The 20,225-nt window shown below is 49.3% G+C and overlaps 1 protein-coding gene across 1 annotated transcript; it reads right to left on the bottom strand.

The window, feature by feature from the left end:
• Nucleotides 1-4,415: 4,415 nt before the first annotated feature.
• On the bottom strand, nucleotides 4,416-14,578 carry LOC124011584 (mucin-2-like). Its single transcript, XM_046325039.1, has 5 exons — nucleotides 14,449-14,578; nucleotides 14,023-14,266; nucleotides 13,736-13,883; nucleotides 8,282-9,875; nucleotides 4,416-4,591 (listed from the first exon to the last, which is right to left on the bottom strand). Exons 1-5 carry the CDS (start codon nucleotides 14,576-14,578, stop codon nucleotides 4,416-4,418), a joined length of 2,292 nt encoding a protein of 763 aa, XP_046180995.1.
• Nucleotides 14,579-20,225: the final 5,647 nt, after the last annotated feature.

Below are 20,225 nucleotides of genomic sequence, written 5' to 3'. Positions count from 1 at the left end.
AGGATGAGACTGTCATTACTGTTTCTCCTCTCTGGGTTGAAGGTAAGATGAGACTGTCATTCTCCTCTCTGGGTTGAAGGTAAGATGAGACTGTCATTCTCCTCTCTGGGTTGAAGGTAAGATGAGACTGTCATTCTCCTCTCTGGGTTGAAGGTAAGATGAGACTGTCATTCTCCTCTCTGGGTTGAAGGTAAGATGAGACTGTCATTCTCCTCTCTGGGTTGTAGGTAGGGTGAGACTGTCATTACTGTATCTCCTCTCTGGGTTGAAGGTAGGGTGAGACTGTCATTACTGTTTCTCCTCTCTGGGTTGAAGGTAGGCTGAGACTGTCATTCTTCTCTCTGGGTTGAAGGTAGGGTGAGACTGTCATTACTGTTTCTCTCTGGGTTGAAGGTAGGGTGAGACTGTCATTACTGTTTCTCCTCTGGGTTGAAGGTAGGGTGAGACTGTCATTCTCCTCTCTGGGTTGTAGTTAGGGTGAGACTGTCATTACTGTTTCTCCTCTCTGGGTTGTAGTTAGGGTGAGACTGTCATTCTCCTCTCTGGGTTGAAGGTAGGGTGAGACTGTCATTACTGTTTCTCCTCTCTGGGTTAAAGGTAGGATGAGACTGTCATTACTGTTTCTCCTCTCTGGGTTGAAGGTAAGATGAGACTGTCATTCTCCTCTCTGGGTTGAAGGTAAGATGAGACTGTCATTCTCCTCTCTGGGTTGAAGGTAAGATGAGACTGTCATTCTCCTCTCTGGGTTGAAGGTAAGATGAGACTGTCATTCTCCTCTCTGGGTTGAAGGTAAGATGAGACTGTCATTCTCCTCTCTGGGTTGTAGGTAGGGTGAGACTGTCATTACTGTATCTCCTCTCTGGGTTGTAGGTAGGGTGAGACTGTCATTACTGTTTCTCCTCTCTGGGTTGAAGGTAGGCTGAGACTGTCATTACTGTTTCTCTCTGGGTTGAAGGTAAGATGAGACTGTCATTCTCCTCTCTGGGTTGAAGGTAAGATGAGACTGTCATTCTCCTCTCTGGGTTGAAGGTAAGATGAGACTGTCATTCTCCTCTCTGGGTTGAAGGTAAGATGAGACTGTCATTCTCCTCTCTGGGTTGAAGGTAAGATGAGACTGTCATTCTCCTCTCTGGGTTGTAGGTAGGGTGAGACTGTCATTACTGTATCTCCTCTCTGGGTTGAAGGTAGGGTGAGACTGTCATTACTGTTTCTCCTCTCTGGGTTGAAGGTAGGCTGAGACTGTCATTCTTCTCTCTGGGTTGAAGGTAGGGTGAGACTGTCATTACTGTTTCTCTCTGGGTTGAAGGTAGGGTGAGACTGTCATTACTGTTTCTCCTCTGGGTTGAAGGTAGGGTGAGACTGTCATTCTCCTCTCTGGGTTGTAGTTAGGGTGAGACTGTCATTACTGTTTCTCCTCTCTGGGTTGTAGTTAGGGTGAGACTGTCATTCTCCTCTCTGGGTTGAAGGTAAGATGAGACTGTCATTCTCTCTGGGTTGTAGGTAGGGTGAGACTGTCATTACTGTATCTCCTCTCTGGGTTGTAGGTAGGGTGAGACTGTCATTACTGTTTCTCCTCTCTGGGTTGAAGGTAGGCTGAGACTGTCATTACTGTTTCTCTCTGGGTTGAAGGTAGGGTGAGACTGTCATTACTGTTTCTCCTCTCTGGGTTGAAGGTAGGGTGAGACTGTCATTACTGTTTCTCCTCTCTGGGTTGAAGGTAGGCTGAGACTGTCATTCTTCTCTCTGGGTTGAAGGTAGGGTGAGACTGTCATTACTGTTTCTCTCTGGGTTGAAGGTAGGCTGAGACTGTCATTCTTCTCTCTGGGTTGAAGGTAGGGTGAGACTGTCATTACTGTTTCTCTCTGGGTTGAAGATAGGGTGAGACTGTCATTACGGTTTCTCCTCTCTGGGTTGAAGGTAGGATGAGACTGTCATTACTGTTTCTCCTCTCTGGGTTGAAGGTAGGGTGAGACTGTCATTCTTCTCTCTGGGTTGAAGGTAGGGTGAGACTGTCATTCTTCTCTCTGGGTTGAAGGTAGGGTGAGACTAAGGAGTTGGGAGTCATTTTTGCTGTCTTCAATACTGAAGTCAGTGAGTTCTATTAGCAGTATAGAAGTAGTGAGACCTGTAAACGTGTCTTTGTCTGAGGTAAGATACATTCCCTAAAATCACTATCGATCAATCGTACATTTTCATAAAATGTAAAGTGTATTATATATATTCATTGGATGGTTTCTGCTGAAGATTTGACCAACAGTGGCTGGTTGCTGTTTATTGTGGTTCACTGGCACTCATTTTAATTTGTTGTCTCTGTGTGAAATCTGGAAGGAATTTTTCTGGTTTTGTTAGTCTTACAACACGGTTAACCTGTTACTGGCTAATAAAATAATGTCAGAAAAACACCTTGTGTTTGAATGTGTTATTGGAGAGGTATCGAAGGCACCAGGGCTCAACGCCCCCCCCCACAACGAGAGACGAGGACCAACCAACCAACCAAAAAATCACAACTCTCGCTCACAATTTAAAAAGGTGATACTTTATTTCTCCTATTTGAGTTAAAATCATTACTTTTTTGGCCGTCAATGGCCTTTAACAGAAGTATTATATTGTGTTTTTTACCTTTTGATTCGTACATTTTATTGTTTTTCTTCCAAGAAACTAGTCTTATCAATTTGCCTGTGTCATTTAGTGCATGTAGACAATGCCACCACAAGGTGGAGCTGTTTTTTAAAATTGTATTTATTTTTTTTTTTTTATGGTGTAACGACATGCTACATCCTGTAGGTGGCAGCCTCGAGTCACTGTCGACTGACTGGTGTGCTAACAGTAACAGGTATATCAACTGTGACTGTTTTGACATTAGAGGGACAGTTGTCTCGGGGGTAAAGTGGGGACTCCAGTTTCCCTTTTCACCTCATTTTTGACACCAGATTGACTTCACAAAAGACTCAAGTCAAATTAGGTGGTGGTGGTGGTGGTGGTGGTGGTATGGTATGGTATGTTATGGTAGTTATGGTATGTTATGGTATGTTATGGTATGTTATGGTATGGCACAAGTGGGAGGGGGTCTCTATTGCTCCTCTGTTGTGTGTCTTTCAGAGGGGTTGGGGTTAAAAGCAGAAGTCACATTTTCAGGTTGGCCTTGTGTGCGTTTGACTAAAATAGTGACCTTGTAACCCTTTATTTTTGTAGCAAAGAGGGAGGTCGATGACATAACAGATTCCCATCAGATAAACTCCTTGAATGTCCTACTCTAAGTTTGCAGTTGTCTATAAAAAAAATAACACTATATATTTATTTTGTGTGTGTACTTTATTTATATTTGGAATATTGCTTTTTTTTAAGGAACAATTTTATATTTTGAGTCATTTAGCAGGTTCTCTATATTCAGAGCAATTAGGGTTTAGTGCCTTGCTCAAGATCACATGGACAGATTTTTCACTTAGTCGGCTCGGGGATCCTAACCGGTAACTATTTGGTTACTGGCCCATCACTAGGCAACCTGCCGACCAATGTAGGTATCCTCCACGATGTAAGTATCCATTCTCTCTTGCTTCTCAAAAAAATAAACTGAAAATATTATGATTACAAGTCTTCTTAGGAGAAAATAGTCCCCACGGAGAGATTAAACATGAATCATTACCGAAAAAGGAATTGAGGTCGGTGCTGTTTGTAAGTGGAATACACTTTACGCTTTTGTGGAAAAAGACACTTTGGAGGAGGAGATGTTGCTTCACTAGAAGATAAACATCCAACTAACACACACAGAGAGAGAGAGAGAGAGAGAGCTGCTGATGATAGAGGCCGTTGTATCCCTACTGTAAATAATAACGGTCTCACATCTGGTAGGGTAAATGTTCTGTAAACTAATTTCAGTAAATGGAGCCAGACCGAGCCAGGAAGGCAGGCAGGTTAACATGTGGGTGGCTGAGCTGTGTGGTAGTTGTGTTTTTAAGACTCAGTAGTTAAACTACTATATTATACGACTACTGTTACTGTTCTGATACTACAGAACTACTTAAAGGCTGTGTGGAATAGTGATCTGTCATCATCAGGCAAACGTCAGTCAACAACCTCACATCAGTGTCTAGACAACAGAGAGACATGAGAAAACCCCAGGGACGACTGCTAACCCAAAACAGGAAGCTGAATGTTGTGGGTGTGACCCAAATGGCACCCTATTCCCTTTACAGGGCACTACTGTTGACCAGGGCCAATAGGGACATACCTGTGGCTGAGCCTGTATCCTATCAACAGATCCTCTTGACCAGAGCTTAAGACATTCCTCTACATGTTCCTTTCCACATCATTCCTACCCTCATCCCCTTTTTACTCAGTCAACCCCTGACACCTCTCTTCCTCTTCTCCTCTGTCCTTCTCTCCATCTCCCCTCCTTCCTCTCTCCAACCTTTCCACTAAGGGGCATCTAGACTTCCCAGACAGCCATACTGCAGTATAATAACAGACACTTGAGCCCTAGGGGCTCCAAAATGGCTCCCCAGTGGCGTCTCCTCTCTGTGGCACTGGCCAGAGCTGTATCTGATGTTACAGTTGTAGAGGGTAAGGGTGAGGGGGGCATCGAGGGCGAGGGCTGAAGTGTGGGGGGGGTCAGAGTTCCTTTTCACTCCAAGGTCAACATTGAAAATAGAGGGGAAAAGAGGCAGAGAAAGAAAGGATGATATATAATAATAATATATATAATAATAATATATGCCATTTAGCAGACGCTTTTATCCAAAGCGACTTACAGTCATGTGTGCATACATTCTACGTATGGGTGGTCCCGGGGATCGAACCCACTACCCTGGCGTTACAAGCGCCATGCTCTACCAACTGAGCTACAGAAGGACCACAAAAAAAAGAGAAAGCGAGAGAGAAGAAGGTTGATTTATTCCAGAGGTTTCTCAGGTTGGGCCAGGTTCTCGTCAGAACAGGAGACCCTGATGACTGTATGTATCCCTCCATCCATCAGACCCAGACATCATCTATTACCTGTAATTAGCCTGGTGATGGTCCGCTGAGCAGAGAACGATGTGCGGTGATTAATCAGACCCCACTCCCTCCTCCTCCTCTCTGGTTGGTTGGCCCCGGAGGTAAGGTGATGTATCAGACCCCCCCCCCCCCCTCTCTGGTTGGTTGGCCCCGGAGGTAAGGTGATTAATCAGACCCCCCACTCCCTCCTCCTCCTCTCTGGTTGGTTGGCCCAGGAGGTAAGGTGATTAATCAGACCCCCCCCCACTCCCTCCTCCTCCTCTCTGGTTGGTTGGCCCCGGAGGTAAGGTGATTAATCAGACCCCCTCCCTCCTCCTCCTCTCTGGTTGGTTGGCCCCGGAGGTAAGGTGATGTATCAGACCCCCCTCCTCCTCTCTGGTTGGTTGGCCCCGGAGGTAAGGTGATGTATCAGACCCCCCTCCTCTCTGGTTGGTTGGTCCCGGAGGTAAGGTAATGTATCAGACTCCCCTCCTCCTCTCTGGTTGGTTGGCCTCGGAGGTAAGGTGATGTATCAGACCCCCCTCCTCCTCTCTGGTTGGTTGGTCCCGGAGGTAAGGTGATGTATCAGACCCCCCTCCTCCTCTCTGGTTGGTTGGTCCCGGAGGTAAGGTGATGTATCAGACCCCCCTCCTCCTCTCTGGTTGGTTGGCCTCGGAGGTAAGGTGATGTATCAGACCCCCCTCCTCTCTGGTTGGTTGGTCCCAGAGGTAAGGTGATGTATCAGACCCCCCTCCTCCTCTCTGGTTGGTTGGTCCCAGAGGTAAGGTGATGTATCAGACCCCCTCCTCCTCTCTGGTTGGTTGGTCCCAGAGGTAAGGTGATGTATCAGACCCCCCCTCCTCCTCTCTGGTTGGTTGGCCTTGGAGGTAAGGTGATCTATCAGACCCCCCTCCTCCTCTCTGGTTGGTTGGCCTCGGAGGTAAGGTGATGTATCAGACCCCCCTCCTCCTCTCTGGTTGGTTGGTCCCGGAGGTAAGGTGATGTATCAGACCCCCCCCCCCTCCTCTCTCTGGTTGGTTGGGTGGCCCCGGTGGTGAGGTGATGTATCCAGGCCATCACCAGGGCCCTGTGGGATATCTAGTGGCCCACCTGACAGCTGGGTTACGACCAAAATTCCACCATATTCCTTCTGTAGTCCACTAATTGGCCTGTGGTCAAAAGTAGTACAATAATTGAGTATCATTTGGGCCGTGGCTCTCTCTAATGATTTCTATTATTGGAGAAAACACGCCCGTGTTCTGTGTGTCTGACAGTATACAGCTGCTGTGCATTTGATTTGTGAGGGGGGACATGACTGAATTACAGCAGTCACAGTGGTACTTGTCATCTTCCCTGTCTATGTCCAGGCTCTTCCACAGATCCTGTCTACAATCACTTCCCTGTGTATGTCCAGGCTCTTCCACAGATCCTGTCTACAATCACTTCCCTGTGTATGTCCAGGCTCTTCCACAGATCCTGTCTAGATTAGTTCTGTGTTCCCTGTCTATGTCCAGGCTCTTCCACAGATCCTGTCTAGATTAGTTCTGTGTTCCCTGTGTATGTCCAGGCTCTTCCACAGATCCTGTCTACAATCACTTCCCTGTGTATGTCCAGGCTCTTCCACAGATCCTGTCTAGATTAGTTCTGTGTTCCCTGTGTATGTCCAGGCTCTTCCACAGATCCTGTCTAGATTAGTTCTGTGTTCCCTGTCTATATCCAGGCTCTTCCACAGATCCTGTCTAGATTAGTTCTGTGTTCCCTGTCTATATCCAGGCTCTTCCACAGATCCTGTCTACAATCACTTCCCTGTGTATGTCCAGGCTCTTCCACAGATCCTGTCTAGATCAGTTCTGTGTGATTTACTGCCTTCAGGTGTGTTATGTCTACCTTTCCTTATTGTTGTTCTACTGTGTTGTGCAGCATAGTCTGGTGGTGAGGTATGGGAGTGAATGTTTGGGGTATGTCCCAAATAGTACCCTATCCCCTGTGGGCCCCGGTCGAAAGTAGTGCACAAAATAGGGAATAGGATGCCGCTTGAGACGCAGTCATTGTGAATTATGTAATGGTGGACAGGAGAGGTCCTGGCCGGATGCATGCATTCAGTCATTCAGTCAGACAGACAATTCGGTAACTCTATACACAGTGGGGCAAAAAAGTATTTAGTCAGCCACCAATTGTGCAAGTTCTCCCACTTAAAAAGATGAGAGAGGCCTGTAATTTTCATCATAATGATACTTCAACTATGACAGACAAAATGAGAAAAAGAAATCCAGAAAATCACATTGTAGGATTTTTAATGAATTTATTTGCAAATTATGGTGGAAAATAAGTATTTGGTCACCTACAAACAAGCAAGACTTCTGGCTCTCACAGACCTGTAACTTCTTCTTTAAGAGGCTCCTCTGTCCTCCACTTGTTACCTGTATTACTGGCACCTGTTTGAACTTGTTATCAGTATAAAAGACACCTGTCCACAACCTCAAACAGTCACACTCCAAACTCCACTATGGTCAAGACCAGAGAGCTGTCAAAGGACACCAGAAACAAACATGAACAATACAAAAACCGTCACGACAGGAACAATCACCCACGAAACACTCAAAGAATATGGCTGCCTAAATATGGTTCCCAATTAGAGACAACGATAAACACCTGCCTCTGATTGAGAACCACTCCAGGCAGCCATAGACTATTCTAAACTACCCCACTAACCACTATCCCATAACCTACAACAAACCCCCAGACAAAACACACCTCATAAAATAACTCATGTCTCACCCTGGCCTGATCAAAACAATAAAGAAAACACAAAATACTAAGACCAGGGCGTGACAGATATAAATGAGATGTAAATGAGATGTAAATGAGCGTCATTACCATCTTTCCTTTGCGTTAATAACTGTCGCGATTACCAGCTGAGGTAAACTTTTATCAGTTGATTTTACTCCTGCCTCAGAGTTTGTCTGACCAGTGGTCTTTAAACATCATCCTAAAAACTTACTCTGAGGTGGGATTTTTAAAATTTTAAATCCTTCTTAAAACCGGATTTAGCAGGATTCCTAGGACCTTTTCTGAGATGTTTTGTGGATACGGGCCCTGGTTCACAGGTCATTGATACAGGACGAAGCGCCTGAGACCCTGCAACCGCTAACACACCACAGTCAGATACGATGCAGGCCAAATCTTCTCTAGCTGTCTCAATGAGCCTAGATGTTGACAAGACTGAAATATCAAGTCCGTAGAAAAGTCAGTAACTATGTCATGTACATACACATAGCTATAGGACATAGTCTACATAGATCAGGAATACATTGCAGCATCTGTCCTGGAGGTTGAGGGTCTGTGGTGGTACTGGGTCTGTGGTGATTCTGGGTCTGTGGTGGAGTTTGAGGGTCTGTGGTGTGGTACTGGGTCTGTGGTGGAGGTTGAGGGTCTGTGGTGGTACTGGGTCTGGTGGTACTGGGTCTGTCCTGGAGGTTGAGGGTCTGTGGTGGTACTGGGTCTGTGGTGGAGGTTGAGGGTCTGTGGTGGTACTGGGTCTGTGGTGGTACTGGGTCTGTGGTGGTACTGGGTCTGTGATGGTACTGGTTCTGTCCTGGAAGTTGAGGGTCTGTGGTGGTACTGGGTCTGTGGTGGAGGTTGAGGGTCTGTGGTGGTACTGGGTCTGTGGTGGAGGTTGAGGGTCTGTGGTGGTACTGGGTCTGTGGTGGTACTGGTTCTGTCCTGGAAGTTGAGGGTCTGTGGTGGTACTGGGTCTGTGGTGGAGTTTGAGGGTCTGTGGTGGTACTGGGTCTGTGGTGGTACTGGTTCTGTCCTGGAAGTTGAGGGTCTGTGGTGGTACTGGGTCTGTGGTGGAGTTTGAGGGTCTGTGGTGGTACTGGGTCTGTGGTGGTACTGGGTCTGTGGTGGTACTGGGTCTGTGGTTGTCCTGGGTCTGTGGTGGTACTGGGTCTGTGGTGGTACTGGGTCTGTGGTGGTACTGGTTCTGTCCTGGAAGTTGAGGGTCTGTGGTGATTCTGGGTCTGTGGTGGTACTGGTTCTGTCCTGGAGGTTGAGGGTCTGTGGTGGTACTGGCTCTGTCCTGGAGGTTGAGGGTCGGTGGTGGTACTGGGTCTGTGGTGGACGTTGAGGGTCTGTGGTGGTACTGGGTCTGTGGTGGTACTGGGTCTGTGGTGGTACTGGGTCTGTGGTGGTACTGGGTCTGTGGTGGTACTGGGTCTGTCCTGAAGGTTGAGGGTCTGTGGTGGATGTTGAGGGTCTATGGTGGTACTGGGTCTGTGGTGGTACTGGGTCTGTGGTGGTACTGGGTCTGTGGTGGTACTGGGTCTGTGGTGGTACTGGGTCTGTCCTGAAGGTTGAGGGTCTGTGGTGGTACTGGGTCTGTGGTGGTACTGGGTCTGTGGTGGTACTGGGTCTGTGGTGGTACTGGATCTGTGATGTGGTACTGGGTCTGTGGTGGTACTGGGTCTGTGGTGGTACTGGGTCTGTGGTGGTACTGGGTCTGTGATGTGGTACTGGGTCTGTGGTGGTACTGGGTCTGTGGTGGTACTGGGTCTGTGGTGGTACTGGGTCTGTGGTGTGGTACTGGGTCTGTGGTGGTACTGGGTCTGTGGTGGTACTGGGTCTGTGATGTGGTACTGGGTCTGTGGTGGTACTGGGTCTGTGGTGTGGTACTGGGTCTGTGGTGGTACTGGGTCTGTGGTGTGGTACTGGGTCTGTGGTGGTACTGGGTCTGTGGTGTGGTACTGGGTCTGTGGTGGTACTGGGTCTGTGGTGGTACTGGGTCTGTGGTGTGGTACTGGGTCTGTGGTGGTACTGGGTCTGTGGTGTGGTACTGGGTCTGTGGTGTGGTACTGGGTCTGTGGTGGTACTGGGTCTGTGGTGTGGTGTGGTTTCAACCTTCCCTGCGTGTGTTCTTTATCACATGACTCTATTACCAGTTTAATACTACTGCAATACTACACACTCCTAGCAGACAGCCATGCTACCAGACTAAACATACATTAGTTGTTTGTCAGAGAGGTCTGTGGGTCTCTGTCTGGTTTCCTTCTCTCAGCTTTCCCCAGGCCTTCATCCAAACCCCACAACACAACTTATTCTACCAGGTTTATTCTCTTGGAAACTGGTCGTCTCTTTTTCGAAAGAGACCTGACCAAAAATAACAACAGACATTACAAGTGGTGAAAGCCACAGAGGGGGGGTGAAGTAGACCCCATGTTTATTTTACTAAAGCATGAAACACAGAGAATCTGACTGCTGATAGACTACCTATAGGTACTGATCACAGTAGGAGGCCGTTCCTTCTCTTGCTAGGACAATAAGTGGTTCCTGCTGCGGAACCAGCGAACCTGTCGTTGTAGAAGCGCAATGCTCCTCTATGGCCGACAACTTGACTATGAGCCAAGCAGAGGGGGGGCGGCAGGGTAGCCTAGTGGTTAGAGCGTTGTACTAGTAACCGGAAGGCTGCAAGTTCAAACCCCCGAGCTGACAAGGTACAAATCTCTCGTTCTGCCCCTGAACAGGCAACCCACTGTTCCTAGGGCGTCATTGAAAATATGAATTTGTTCTTAACTGACTTGCCTAGTTAAATAAAGATTGAAAATAAATTTTAAAAAGAGAGCACGAACCTCCAAGTGGGGATAGCCAACGGAATCCAGACCCTTTTCATCAAAGAATACAAAGAGAGATCGAGAAGAAAAGCAGGAACTTTCCAGTACACAGTATTGAAATGGACAGAGAGAGTGCTAGATGCAAGGGGTCTAGAGAGTGCTCGATGCAAGGGGTCTAGAGAGTGCTCGATGCAAGGGGTCTAGAGAGTGCTAGATGCAAGGGGTCCAGAGATGCAAGGGGTCCAGAGATGCAAGGGGTCTAGAGAGTGCTCGATGCAAGGGGTCTAGAGAGTGCTCGATGCAAGGGGTCCAGAGATGCAAGGGGTCCAGAGATGCAAGGGGTCCAGAGATGCAAGGGGTCCAGAGATGCAAGGGGTCTAGAGAGTGCTCGATGCAAGGGGTCTAGAGAGTGCTCGATGCAAGGGGTCTAGAGAGTGCTCGATGCAAGGGGTCTAGAGAGTGCTCGATGCAAGGGGTCTAGAGAGTGCTCGATGCAAGGGGTCTAGAGAGTGCTAGATGCAAGGGGTCTAGAGAGTGCTCGATGCAAGGGGTCTAGAGAGTGCTAGATGCAAGGGGTCTAGAGAGTGCTCGATGCAAGGGGTCTAGAGAGTGCTAGATGCAAGGGGTCCAGAGATGCAAGGGGTCCAGAGATGCAAGGGGTCCAGAGATGCAAGGGGTCTAGAGAGTGCTCGATGCAAGGGGTCTAGAGAGTGCTCGATGCAAGGGGTCTAGAGAGTGCTAGATGCAAGGGGTCCAGAGATGCAAGGGGTCCAGAGATGCAAGGGGTCCAGAGAGTGCTCGATGCAAGGGGTCTAGAGAGTGCTCGATGCAAGGGGTCTAGAGAGTGCTCGATGCAAGGGGTCTAGAGAGTGCTCGATGCAAGGGGTCTAGAGATGCAAGGGGTCCAGAGATGCAAGGGGTCCAGAGAGTGCTCGATGCAAGGGGTCTAGAGATGCAAGGGGTCCAGAGATGCAAGGGGTCCAGAGAGTGCTCGATGCAAGGGGTCCAGAGATGCAAGGGGTCCAGAGAGTGCTCGATGCAAGGGGTCTAGAGATGCAAGGGGTCCAGAGAGTGCTAGATGCAAGGCATCCTCCACATGCCGTAAACTACAAAGCCCATCCTTAAAGACCACTCACCTCTCCCACCGCAGCCCCAGGGTTATGACATAGTTTAGTCTCAATATCAAACGTCAATATAGCAGCACTTATTTACAGGGGCTGTGACTAACTAACCTTCACTCACCATTGGAGCTACCATTTTAAAGCATGGTTAGCGAAAATTCATAGGAAAGCCACTGTCTGTTTCAGAGAGAGAGAGAGAGAGAGAGAGAGAGAGAGAGAGAGAGAGAGAGAGTCAGAGAGAGAATCAGAGAGAGTGAGATAGATCTGGCTATGTGCACACTGCCCTCAAAATGAGGTGGAAACTGAGCTGCAATTCCTAACCTCCTGCCTAATGTATGACCATATTAGAGACACATATTTCCTTCAGATTACACAGACCCACAAAGAATTTGAAAACAAATCAATTTTTTTAAACACATATCTATTGGGAGAAACATTACAGTGTGTCATTACAGCAACAAGGTTACTTGCCTGACTACTGACTGCGGTCCTTGCACACACTGTAAACTATAACCCCATCCCCATGGGGTTAATGTGGGGTGTTGGTGGTTGTGGATTAGTCTGTGAACAGTGTGCGTGCGTGCGTGCGTGCGTGCGTGCGTGCGTGCGTGCGTGCGTGCGTGCGTGCGTGCCAGCAACTAATTGAAGAGTCAAAGCTAAATATCAGCTGCTTGTGGCAGAGGAGACGGATGTGAGTTACCACAGGATATGTGGCAGAGAGGGAATAAAAAGCATATCATAGGAAGGCATAAGATTATGCCCAAAGAATGCTAGAAAGATTATATATTGCTGTAAAGTCATCAGAAATGGTTTGTGTAAAAAATACTTTAAATAACCAGAAAGTAAAAAAAAAAAAAACATTATGTGAAGCAGGCATTATGGATCTGATTTGAAGCAGGCATTATGGATCTGATTTGAAGCAGGCATTATGGATCTGATTTGAAGCAGGCATTATGGATCTGATTTGAAGCAGGCATTATGGATCTGATTTGAAGCAGGCATTATGGATCTGATTTGAAGCAGGCATTATGGATCTGATTTGAAGCAGGCATTATGGATCTGATTTGAAGCAGGCATTATGGATCTGATTTGAAGCAGGCATTATGGATCTGATTTGAAGCAGGCATTATGGATCTGATTTGAAGCAGGCATTATGGATCTGATTTGAAGCAGGTACTATTGTATCATTAGCATCGTTACCCTTCACTCCATAGATCCTTCCTACGGTTTGGATTTGGGATCTTCGAGGAGGGAGGGCTGGGAATCAAATGTACTGAACTACATCCTATTCCTCTATAGTGTGCTACTTTTGAATGGGGGCTGTGAGGCTTTATGTAGGGAACAGTGTTCCATTTGGGAACGAGACAGAGTACAGGACACACCCCTCATAAGAAAACCCAGCTTTGGACAGCAGTCCTAGGTTCAAATAGTATTTGTTCTCCTTTCGAATATTTTTAAGCGTTGGATTGAGACTGCATGCGGTGCCAGATGGGCAAGGTTTGAACTTGTCAGGCTATCCCATTGGTTGTACTGCAACCAGGCAAGCTCGATCAAGCGCAGCAAAAGCATTTGAATTTAAAAAAAAAAAAAATAAATACTACCTGAACCCATGTCCGTTGGACAGACGCTTCAGCCAGCTGGGGACAAAACTCCTCGCCAGTCAACTGAAAAGCAGCGACAGGGGGGTTTCGTTCCATTTCCTCGTCTGAACAGACACTCTAAGTTACTTTCTCATGTCAGCCAAGACTCCAACAATGTCATTCGAATATCAGTAAGACAAAACGGATCATTTTAGCATGTTTGGCCGTTTACATATTTTCAAAAAACAACATGAGGTATCAATAAAGCACTGGAAGATAATGCTGAGGGGAGAAGATGGGAGACATCAGGATACAGGAGTCTAGCAGACAATGGCCTCCATGACTCTAAATCATATATGTACTGTTGCAATGAAATGTTGTGCTCAAGGGCACATCGACAGATTTTTCACCTTGTCAGCTCGGGTATTCGAATGTGTGTGTGTGTATGTGTTGCCAGGCTGGAACCTTTAGTGGACGTTGGCTGGGAGACTCCCTGTGTTGCCAGGCTGGAACCTTTAGTGGATGTTGGCTGGGAGACTCCCTGTGTTGCCAGGCTGGAACCTTTAGTGGACGTTGGCTGGGAGACTCCCTGTGTTGCCAGGCTGGAACCTTAGTGGACGTTGGCTTGGAGACTCCCTGTTGCCAGGCTGGAATCTTAGTGGACGTTGGCTGGGAGACTCCCTGTGTTGCCAGGCTGGAACCTTTAGTGGATGTTGGCTCTCAGACTCTCAGTGTTGTTACGCTGGAACCTTAGTGAACGTTTGCTGGGAGACTTTCTGTGTTGCCAGGCTGGAACCTTTAGTGGACGTTGGCTGTGAGACTCCCTGTGTTGCCAGGCTGGAACCTTTAGTGGATGTTGGCTGGGAGACTCCCTGTTGCCAGGCTGGAACCTTAGTGGACGCTGGCTTGGAGACTCCCTGTGTTGCCAGGCTGGAACCTTTAGTGGACGTTGGCTGGGATACTCCCTGTGTTGCCAGGCTGGAACCTTTAGTGGATGTTGGCTCTCAGACTCTCAGTGTTGTTACGCTGGAACCTTAGTGAACGTTGGCTGTGAGACTCCCTGTGTTGCCAGGCTGGAACCTTAGTGGACTTTGGCTGGGAGACTTTCTGTGTTGCCAGGCTGGAACCTTTAGTGGATGTTGGCTCTCAGACTCTCAGTGTTGTTACGCTGGAACCTTAGTGAACGTTGGCTGTGAGACTCCCTGTGTTGCCAGGCTGGAACCTTAGTGGACGTTGGCTGGGAGACTCTGAGAAAAACTCTGGGAGAGGAATTCTGAGCATGGTTCTGGTTGTCCATGGGCTTTTATCTAAAGCATGTTGTTATCTTTGATTTATTGTTGAGGTGGCTGGCTGGAGGGCTGATTTCCTGTTGAGGTGGCTGGCTGGAGGGCTGATTTCCTGTTGAGGTGGCTGGCTGGAGGGCTGATTTCCTGTTGAGGTGGCTGGCTGGAGGGCTGATTTCCTGTTGAGCTGGCTGGCTGGAGGGCTGATTTCCTGTTGAGGTAGCTGGCTGGAGGTCTGATTTCCTGTCTGTGAAAAATGATCTTGTCATCAATCTGCCGACCAGGGGCAGAATTTCTCTCTGGTGAGCTAGCCTGTTCTCCCTCTTCCTCCTTCCAATGGATTCTTGCCACTTTGGATTTTCTCACATGAAAGTTTGAAATTTCATTTTGGAAGAGGAGAGGGGTGGGAGGGAAACAGAGAGAGAGATAGAGGACTCTGCCATGTGTTGGAGGAGTGGAGGACTCTGCCATGTGTTGGAGGAGTGGAGGACTCTGCCACGTGTTGGAGGAGTGGAGGACTCTGTCATGTGTTGGAGGAGTGGAGGACTCTGCCATGTGTTGGAGGAGTGGAGGACTCTGCCATGTGTTGGAGGAGTGGAGGACTCTGCCATGTGTTGGAGGAGTGGAGGACTCTGCCATGTGTTGGAGGAGTGGAGGACTCTGTCATGTGTTGGAGGAGTGGAGGACTCTGCCATGTGTTGGAGGAGTGGAGGACTCTGCCATGTGTTGGAGGAGTGGAGGACTCTGCCATGTGTTGGAGGAGTGGAGGACTCTGTCATGTGTTGGAGGAGTGGAGGACTCTGCCATGTGTTGGAGGAGTGGAGGACTCTGCCATGTGTTGGAGGAGTGGAGGACTCTGCCATGTGTTGGAGGAGTGGAGGACTCTGTCATGTGTTGGAGGACTCTGCCATGTGTTGGAGGAGTGGAGGACTCTGCCATGTGTTGGAGGAGTGGAGGACTCTGCCACGTGTTGGAGGAGTGGAGGACTCTGCCACGTGTTGGAGGAGTGGAGGACTCTGCCATGTGTTGGAGGAGTGGAGGACTCTGCCATGTGTTGGAGGAGTGGAGGACTCTGCCATGTGTTGGAGGAGTGGAGGACTCTGCCATGTGTTGGAGGAGTGGAGGACTCTGTCATGTGTTGGAGGAGTGGAGGACTCTGCCATGTGTTGGAGGAGTGGAGGACTCTGCCATGTGTTGGAGGAGTGGAGGACTCTGCCATGTGTTGGAGGAGTGGAGGACTCTGCCATGTGTTGGAGGAGTGGAGGACTCTGCCATGTGTTGGAGGAGTGGAGGACTCTGTCATGTGTTGGAGGAGTGGAGGACTCTGCCATGTGTTGGAGGAGTGGAGGACTCTGCCATGTGTTGGAGGAGTGGAGGACTCTGCCATGTGTTGGAGGAGTGGAGGACTCTGTCATGTGTTGGAGGACTCTGCCATGTGTTGGAGGAGTGGAGGACTCTGCCATGTGTTGGAGGAGTGGAGGACTCTGCCATGTGTTGGAGGAGTGGAGGACTCTGCCATGTGTTCGAGGACTCTGCCATGTGTTGGAGGAGTGGAGGAGTCTGTCATGTGTTGGAGGAGTGGAGGACTCTGCCATGTGTTGGAGGAGTGGAGGACTCTGCCATGTGTTGGAGGAGTGGAGGACTCTGCCATGTGTTGGAGGAGTGGAGGACTCTGCCATGTGTTGGAGGAGTGGAGGACTCTGCCATGTGTTGGAGGAGTGGAGGACTCTGCCATGTGTTGGAGGACTCTGCCATGTGTTGGAGGACTCTGCCATGTGTTGGAGGACTCTGCCATGTGTTGGAGGAGTGGAGGACTCTGCCATGTGTTGGAGGACTCTGCCATGTGTTGGAGGACTCTGCCATGTGTTGGAGGACTCTGCCATGTGTTGGAGGAGTGGAGGACTCTGCCATGTGTTGGAGGACTCTGCCATGTGTTGGAGGACTCTGCCATGTGTTGGAGGAGTGGAGGACTCTGCCATGTGTTGGAGGAGTGGAGGACTCTGCCATGTGTTGGAGGAGTGGAGGACTCTGTCATGTGTTGGAGAAGTGGAGGACTCTGCCATGTGTTGGAGGACTCTGCCATGTGTTGGAGGAGTGGAGGACTCTGCCATGTGCTGGAGGAGTGGAGGACTCTGCCATGTGTTGGAGGAGTGGAGGACTCTGCCATGTGTTGGAGGAGTGGAGGACTCTGTCATGTGTTGGAGTGGAGGACTCTGCCATGTGTTGGAGGACTCTGCCATGTGTTGGAGGAGTGGATGACTCTGCCATGTGTTGGAGGAGTGGAGGGCTCTGCCATGTGTTGGAGGAGTGGAGGACTCTGCCATGTGTTGGAGGAGTGGAGTACTCTGCCACGTGTTGGAGGAGTGGAGGACTCTGTCATGTGTTGGAGGAGTGGAGGACTCTGTCATGTGTTCGAGGAGTGGAGGACTCTGCCATGTGTTGGAGGAGTGGAGGACTCTGTCATGTGTTGGAGGAGTGGAGGACTCTGTCATGTGTTGGAGGAGTGGAGGACTCTGCCATGTGTTGGAGGAGTGGAGGACTCTGTCATGTGTTGGAGGAGTGGAGGACTCTGCCATGTGTTGGAGGAGTGGAGGACTCTGTCATGTGTTGGAGGAGTGGAGGACTCTGCCACGTGTTGGAGGAGTGGAGGACTCTGCCACGTGTTGGAGGAGTGGAGGACTCTGCCACGTGTTGGAGGAGTGGAGGACTCTGCCACGTGTTGGAGGAGTGGAGGACTCTGCCATGTGTTGGAGGAGTGGAGGACTCTGTCATGTGTTGGAGGAGTGGAGGACTCTGCCATGTGTTGGAGGAGTGGAGTACTCTGCCACGTGTTGGAGGAGTGGAGGACTCTGCCATGTGTTGGAGGAGTGGAGGACTCTGTCATGTGTTGGAGGAGTGGAGGACTCTGCCATATGTTGGAGGAGTGGAGGACTCTGCCATATGTTGGAGGAGTGGAGGACTCTGCCATGTGTTGGAGGAGTGGAGGACTCTGCCATGTGTTGGAGGAGTGGAGGACTCTGCCATGTGTTGGAGGAGTGGAGTACTCTGCCATGTGTTGGAGGAGTGGAGGACTCTGCCATGTGTTGGAGGAGTGGAGGACTCTGCCATGTGTTGGAGGAGTGGAGGACTCTGCCATATGTTGGAGGAGTGGAGGACTCTGCCATATGTTGGAGGAGTGGAGGACTCTGCCATGTGTTGGAGGACTCTGCCACGTGTTGGAGGAGTGGAGGACTCTGCCATGTGTTGGAGGAGTGGAGGACTCTGCCATGTGTTGGAGGACTCTGCCACGTGTTGGAGGAGTGGAGGACTCTGCCACGTGTTGGAGGAGTGGAGGACTCTGCCATGTGTTAGAGGAGTGGAGGACTCTGCCATGTGTTGGAGGACTCTGCCATGTGTTGGAGGACTCTGCCATGTGTTGGAGGACTCTGCCATGTGTTAGAGGAGTGGAGGACTCTGCCATGTGTTGGAGGACTCTGCCATGTGTTGGAGGAGTGGAGGACTCTGCCATGTGTTGGAGGAGTGGAGGACTCTGCCATGTGTTGGAGGAGTGGAGGACTCTGCCATGTGTTGGAGGAGTGGAGGACTCTGCCATGTGTTGGAGGAGTGGAGGACTCTGCCATGTGTTGGAGGAGTGGAGGACTCTGCCATGTGTTGGAGGAGTGGAGGACTCTGTCATGTGTTGGAGGAGTGGAGGACTCTGCCATGTGTTGGAGGAGTGGAGGACTCTGCCATGTGTTGGAGGACTCTGCCATGTGTTGGAGGACTCTGCCATGTGTTGGAGGAGTGGAGGACTCTGCCATGTGTTGGAGGACTCTGCCATGTGTTGGAGGAGTGGAGGACTCTGCCATGTGTTGGAGGAGTGGAGGACTCTGCCATGTGTTGGAGGAGTGGAGGACTCTGCCATGTGTTGGAGGAGTGGAGGACTCTGCCATGTGTTGGAGGAGTGGAGGACTCTGCCATGTGTTGGAGGAGTGGAGGACTCTGCCATGTGTTGGAGGAGTGGAGGACTCTGCCATGTGTTGGAGGAGTGGAGGACTCTGCCATGTGTTGGAGGAGTGGAGGACTCTGCCATGTGTTGGAGGACTCTGCCATGTGTTGGAGGACTCTGCCATGTGTTGGAGGGGTGGAGGACTCTGCCATGTGTTGGAGGAGTGGAGGACTCTGCCATGTGTTGGAGGAGTGGAGGACTCTGCCATGTGTTGGAGGAGTGGAGGACTGTGTTCTTTCTCTTTTTGGGGTTGAGTGCATCATGGAAGTAGGTCAGAGAAGGAAATAAATGGCAGCAGAGGGAAGGAGGGAAGAAAAGACCTGTGCTGATGAAGGGGGTGGAATATTTTGGTCTGGGACCAATTGAGAAGTATGGCAGCTCCTTCCTGTATTACCCTTTAACAGAGGAGAGCGATGGGAAGACAGAGAGAGAGAGGAGAGAGAGAGCTGGAGAGATAGAGAGGTGGGAGACTGTAGGGGGGGGGGGGTAGTGTGAGAGGAGTCGTACAGAGATATACAGCATATTCCCTTTCACTGTTCCTGTCCTGACAGTAGCCTGGTTTCATGACAGTAGCCTGGTTTCATGACAGTAGCCTGGTTTCATGACCGTAGCCTGGTTTCATGACCGTAGCCTGGTTTCATGACAGTAGCCTGGTTTCATGACAGTAGCCTGGTTTCATGTTTCATGTGAAGTCTGCAATTTACCATTCAGCCATTTTGCAGACATTCTTATCCAGAAGAATTTACTGTACAGTGGGTTACATTCAATACAAATCACAGACACCTCTGCCTTTGAATTAATGCCAGAACAGTTATACTTCAGACCAAGTCATATCTATAGTAAACATTCAGAACGATTTACTGTGCTGTACATTCAATCAATCAAAGTAGCAGTGCCATACATAGTGTACTGACCTAATACCTAACAGTTATACTTCAGGAAGAACCTGATCCCCAGCCGTATCTATAGTAAACATGCAGAAGTTCTTATAGGGACTGACTCTCTGACTGTACTAGTAGTACTGTATGTACACTACCATTCAAAAGTTTGTAAAGTTTTATAAATGTCCTTGTGATAGTCCGGTGGTCATTCGATGACTTGGGGGTCTGGAGTCTCTGACATTTTTATGAGCTTTCCTCTGACACCGTCTATTATATAGGTCCTTGATGGCAGCAAGCTTGTCCCCAGGGATGTAGTGGGCCGTACGCGCTACCCTCTGTAGTGCCTTTACAGTCAGATGTCAAGCAGTTGCCATAACAGGCGGTGATGGAACCGGTCAGGATGCTCCCGATGGTTCAGCTGTAGAACTTTTTGAGGATCTGGGGACCCATGCCAAATCTTTTCAGTCTCCTGAGGGTGAAACAGTTTTGTTGTGCCCGCTTAACGACTGTCTTGGTGTGTTTGGACCATGATAGATCGTTGGTGATGTGGACACCAAGGAACTTGAAACTCTCGACTCGCTCCACTACATCCCGTTGATGTTAATGGGGGCCTGTTCGGCACGTCTTTTCCTGTAGTTCACGATCCGCTCCTTTGTCTTGCTCACATTGAGGTTGTTGTCTTGGCACCACACTAACAGTTCTCTGACCTCCTTCCTATAGGCTGTCTCATCGTTGTCGGTGATCAGGCCTACCACTGTTGTGTCGTATGCAAACTTAATGATGATGTTGGAG

Source organism: Oncorhynchus gorbuscha, linkage group LG23 (assembly GCF_021184085.1).
Source record: "Oncorhynchus gorbuscha isolate QuinsamMale2020 ecotype Even-year linkage group LG23, OgorEven_v1.0, whole genome shotgun sequence".
In the NCBI taxonomy this organism is placed as follows: Eukaryota; Metazoa; Chordata; class Actinopteri; order Salmoniformes; family Salmonidae; genus Oncorhynchus; species Oncorhynchus gorbuscha.
Note: the sequence above shows the minus strand (reverse complement) of the source record. Positions and strands in the feature narration are given on the sequence as shown.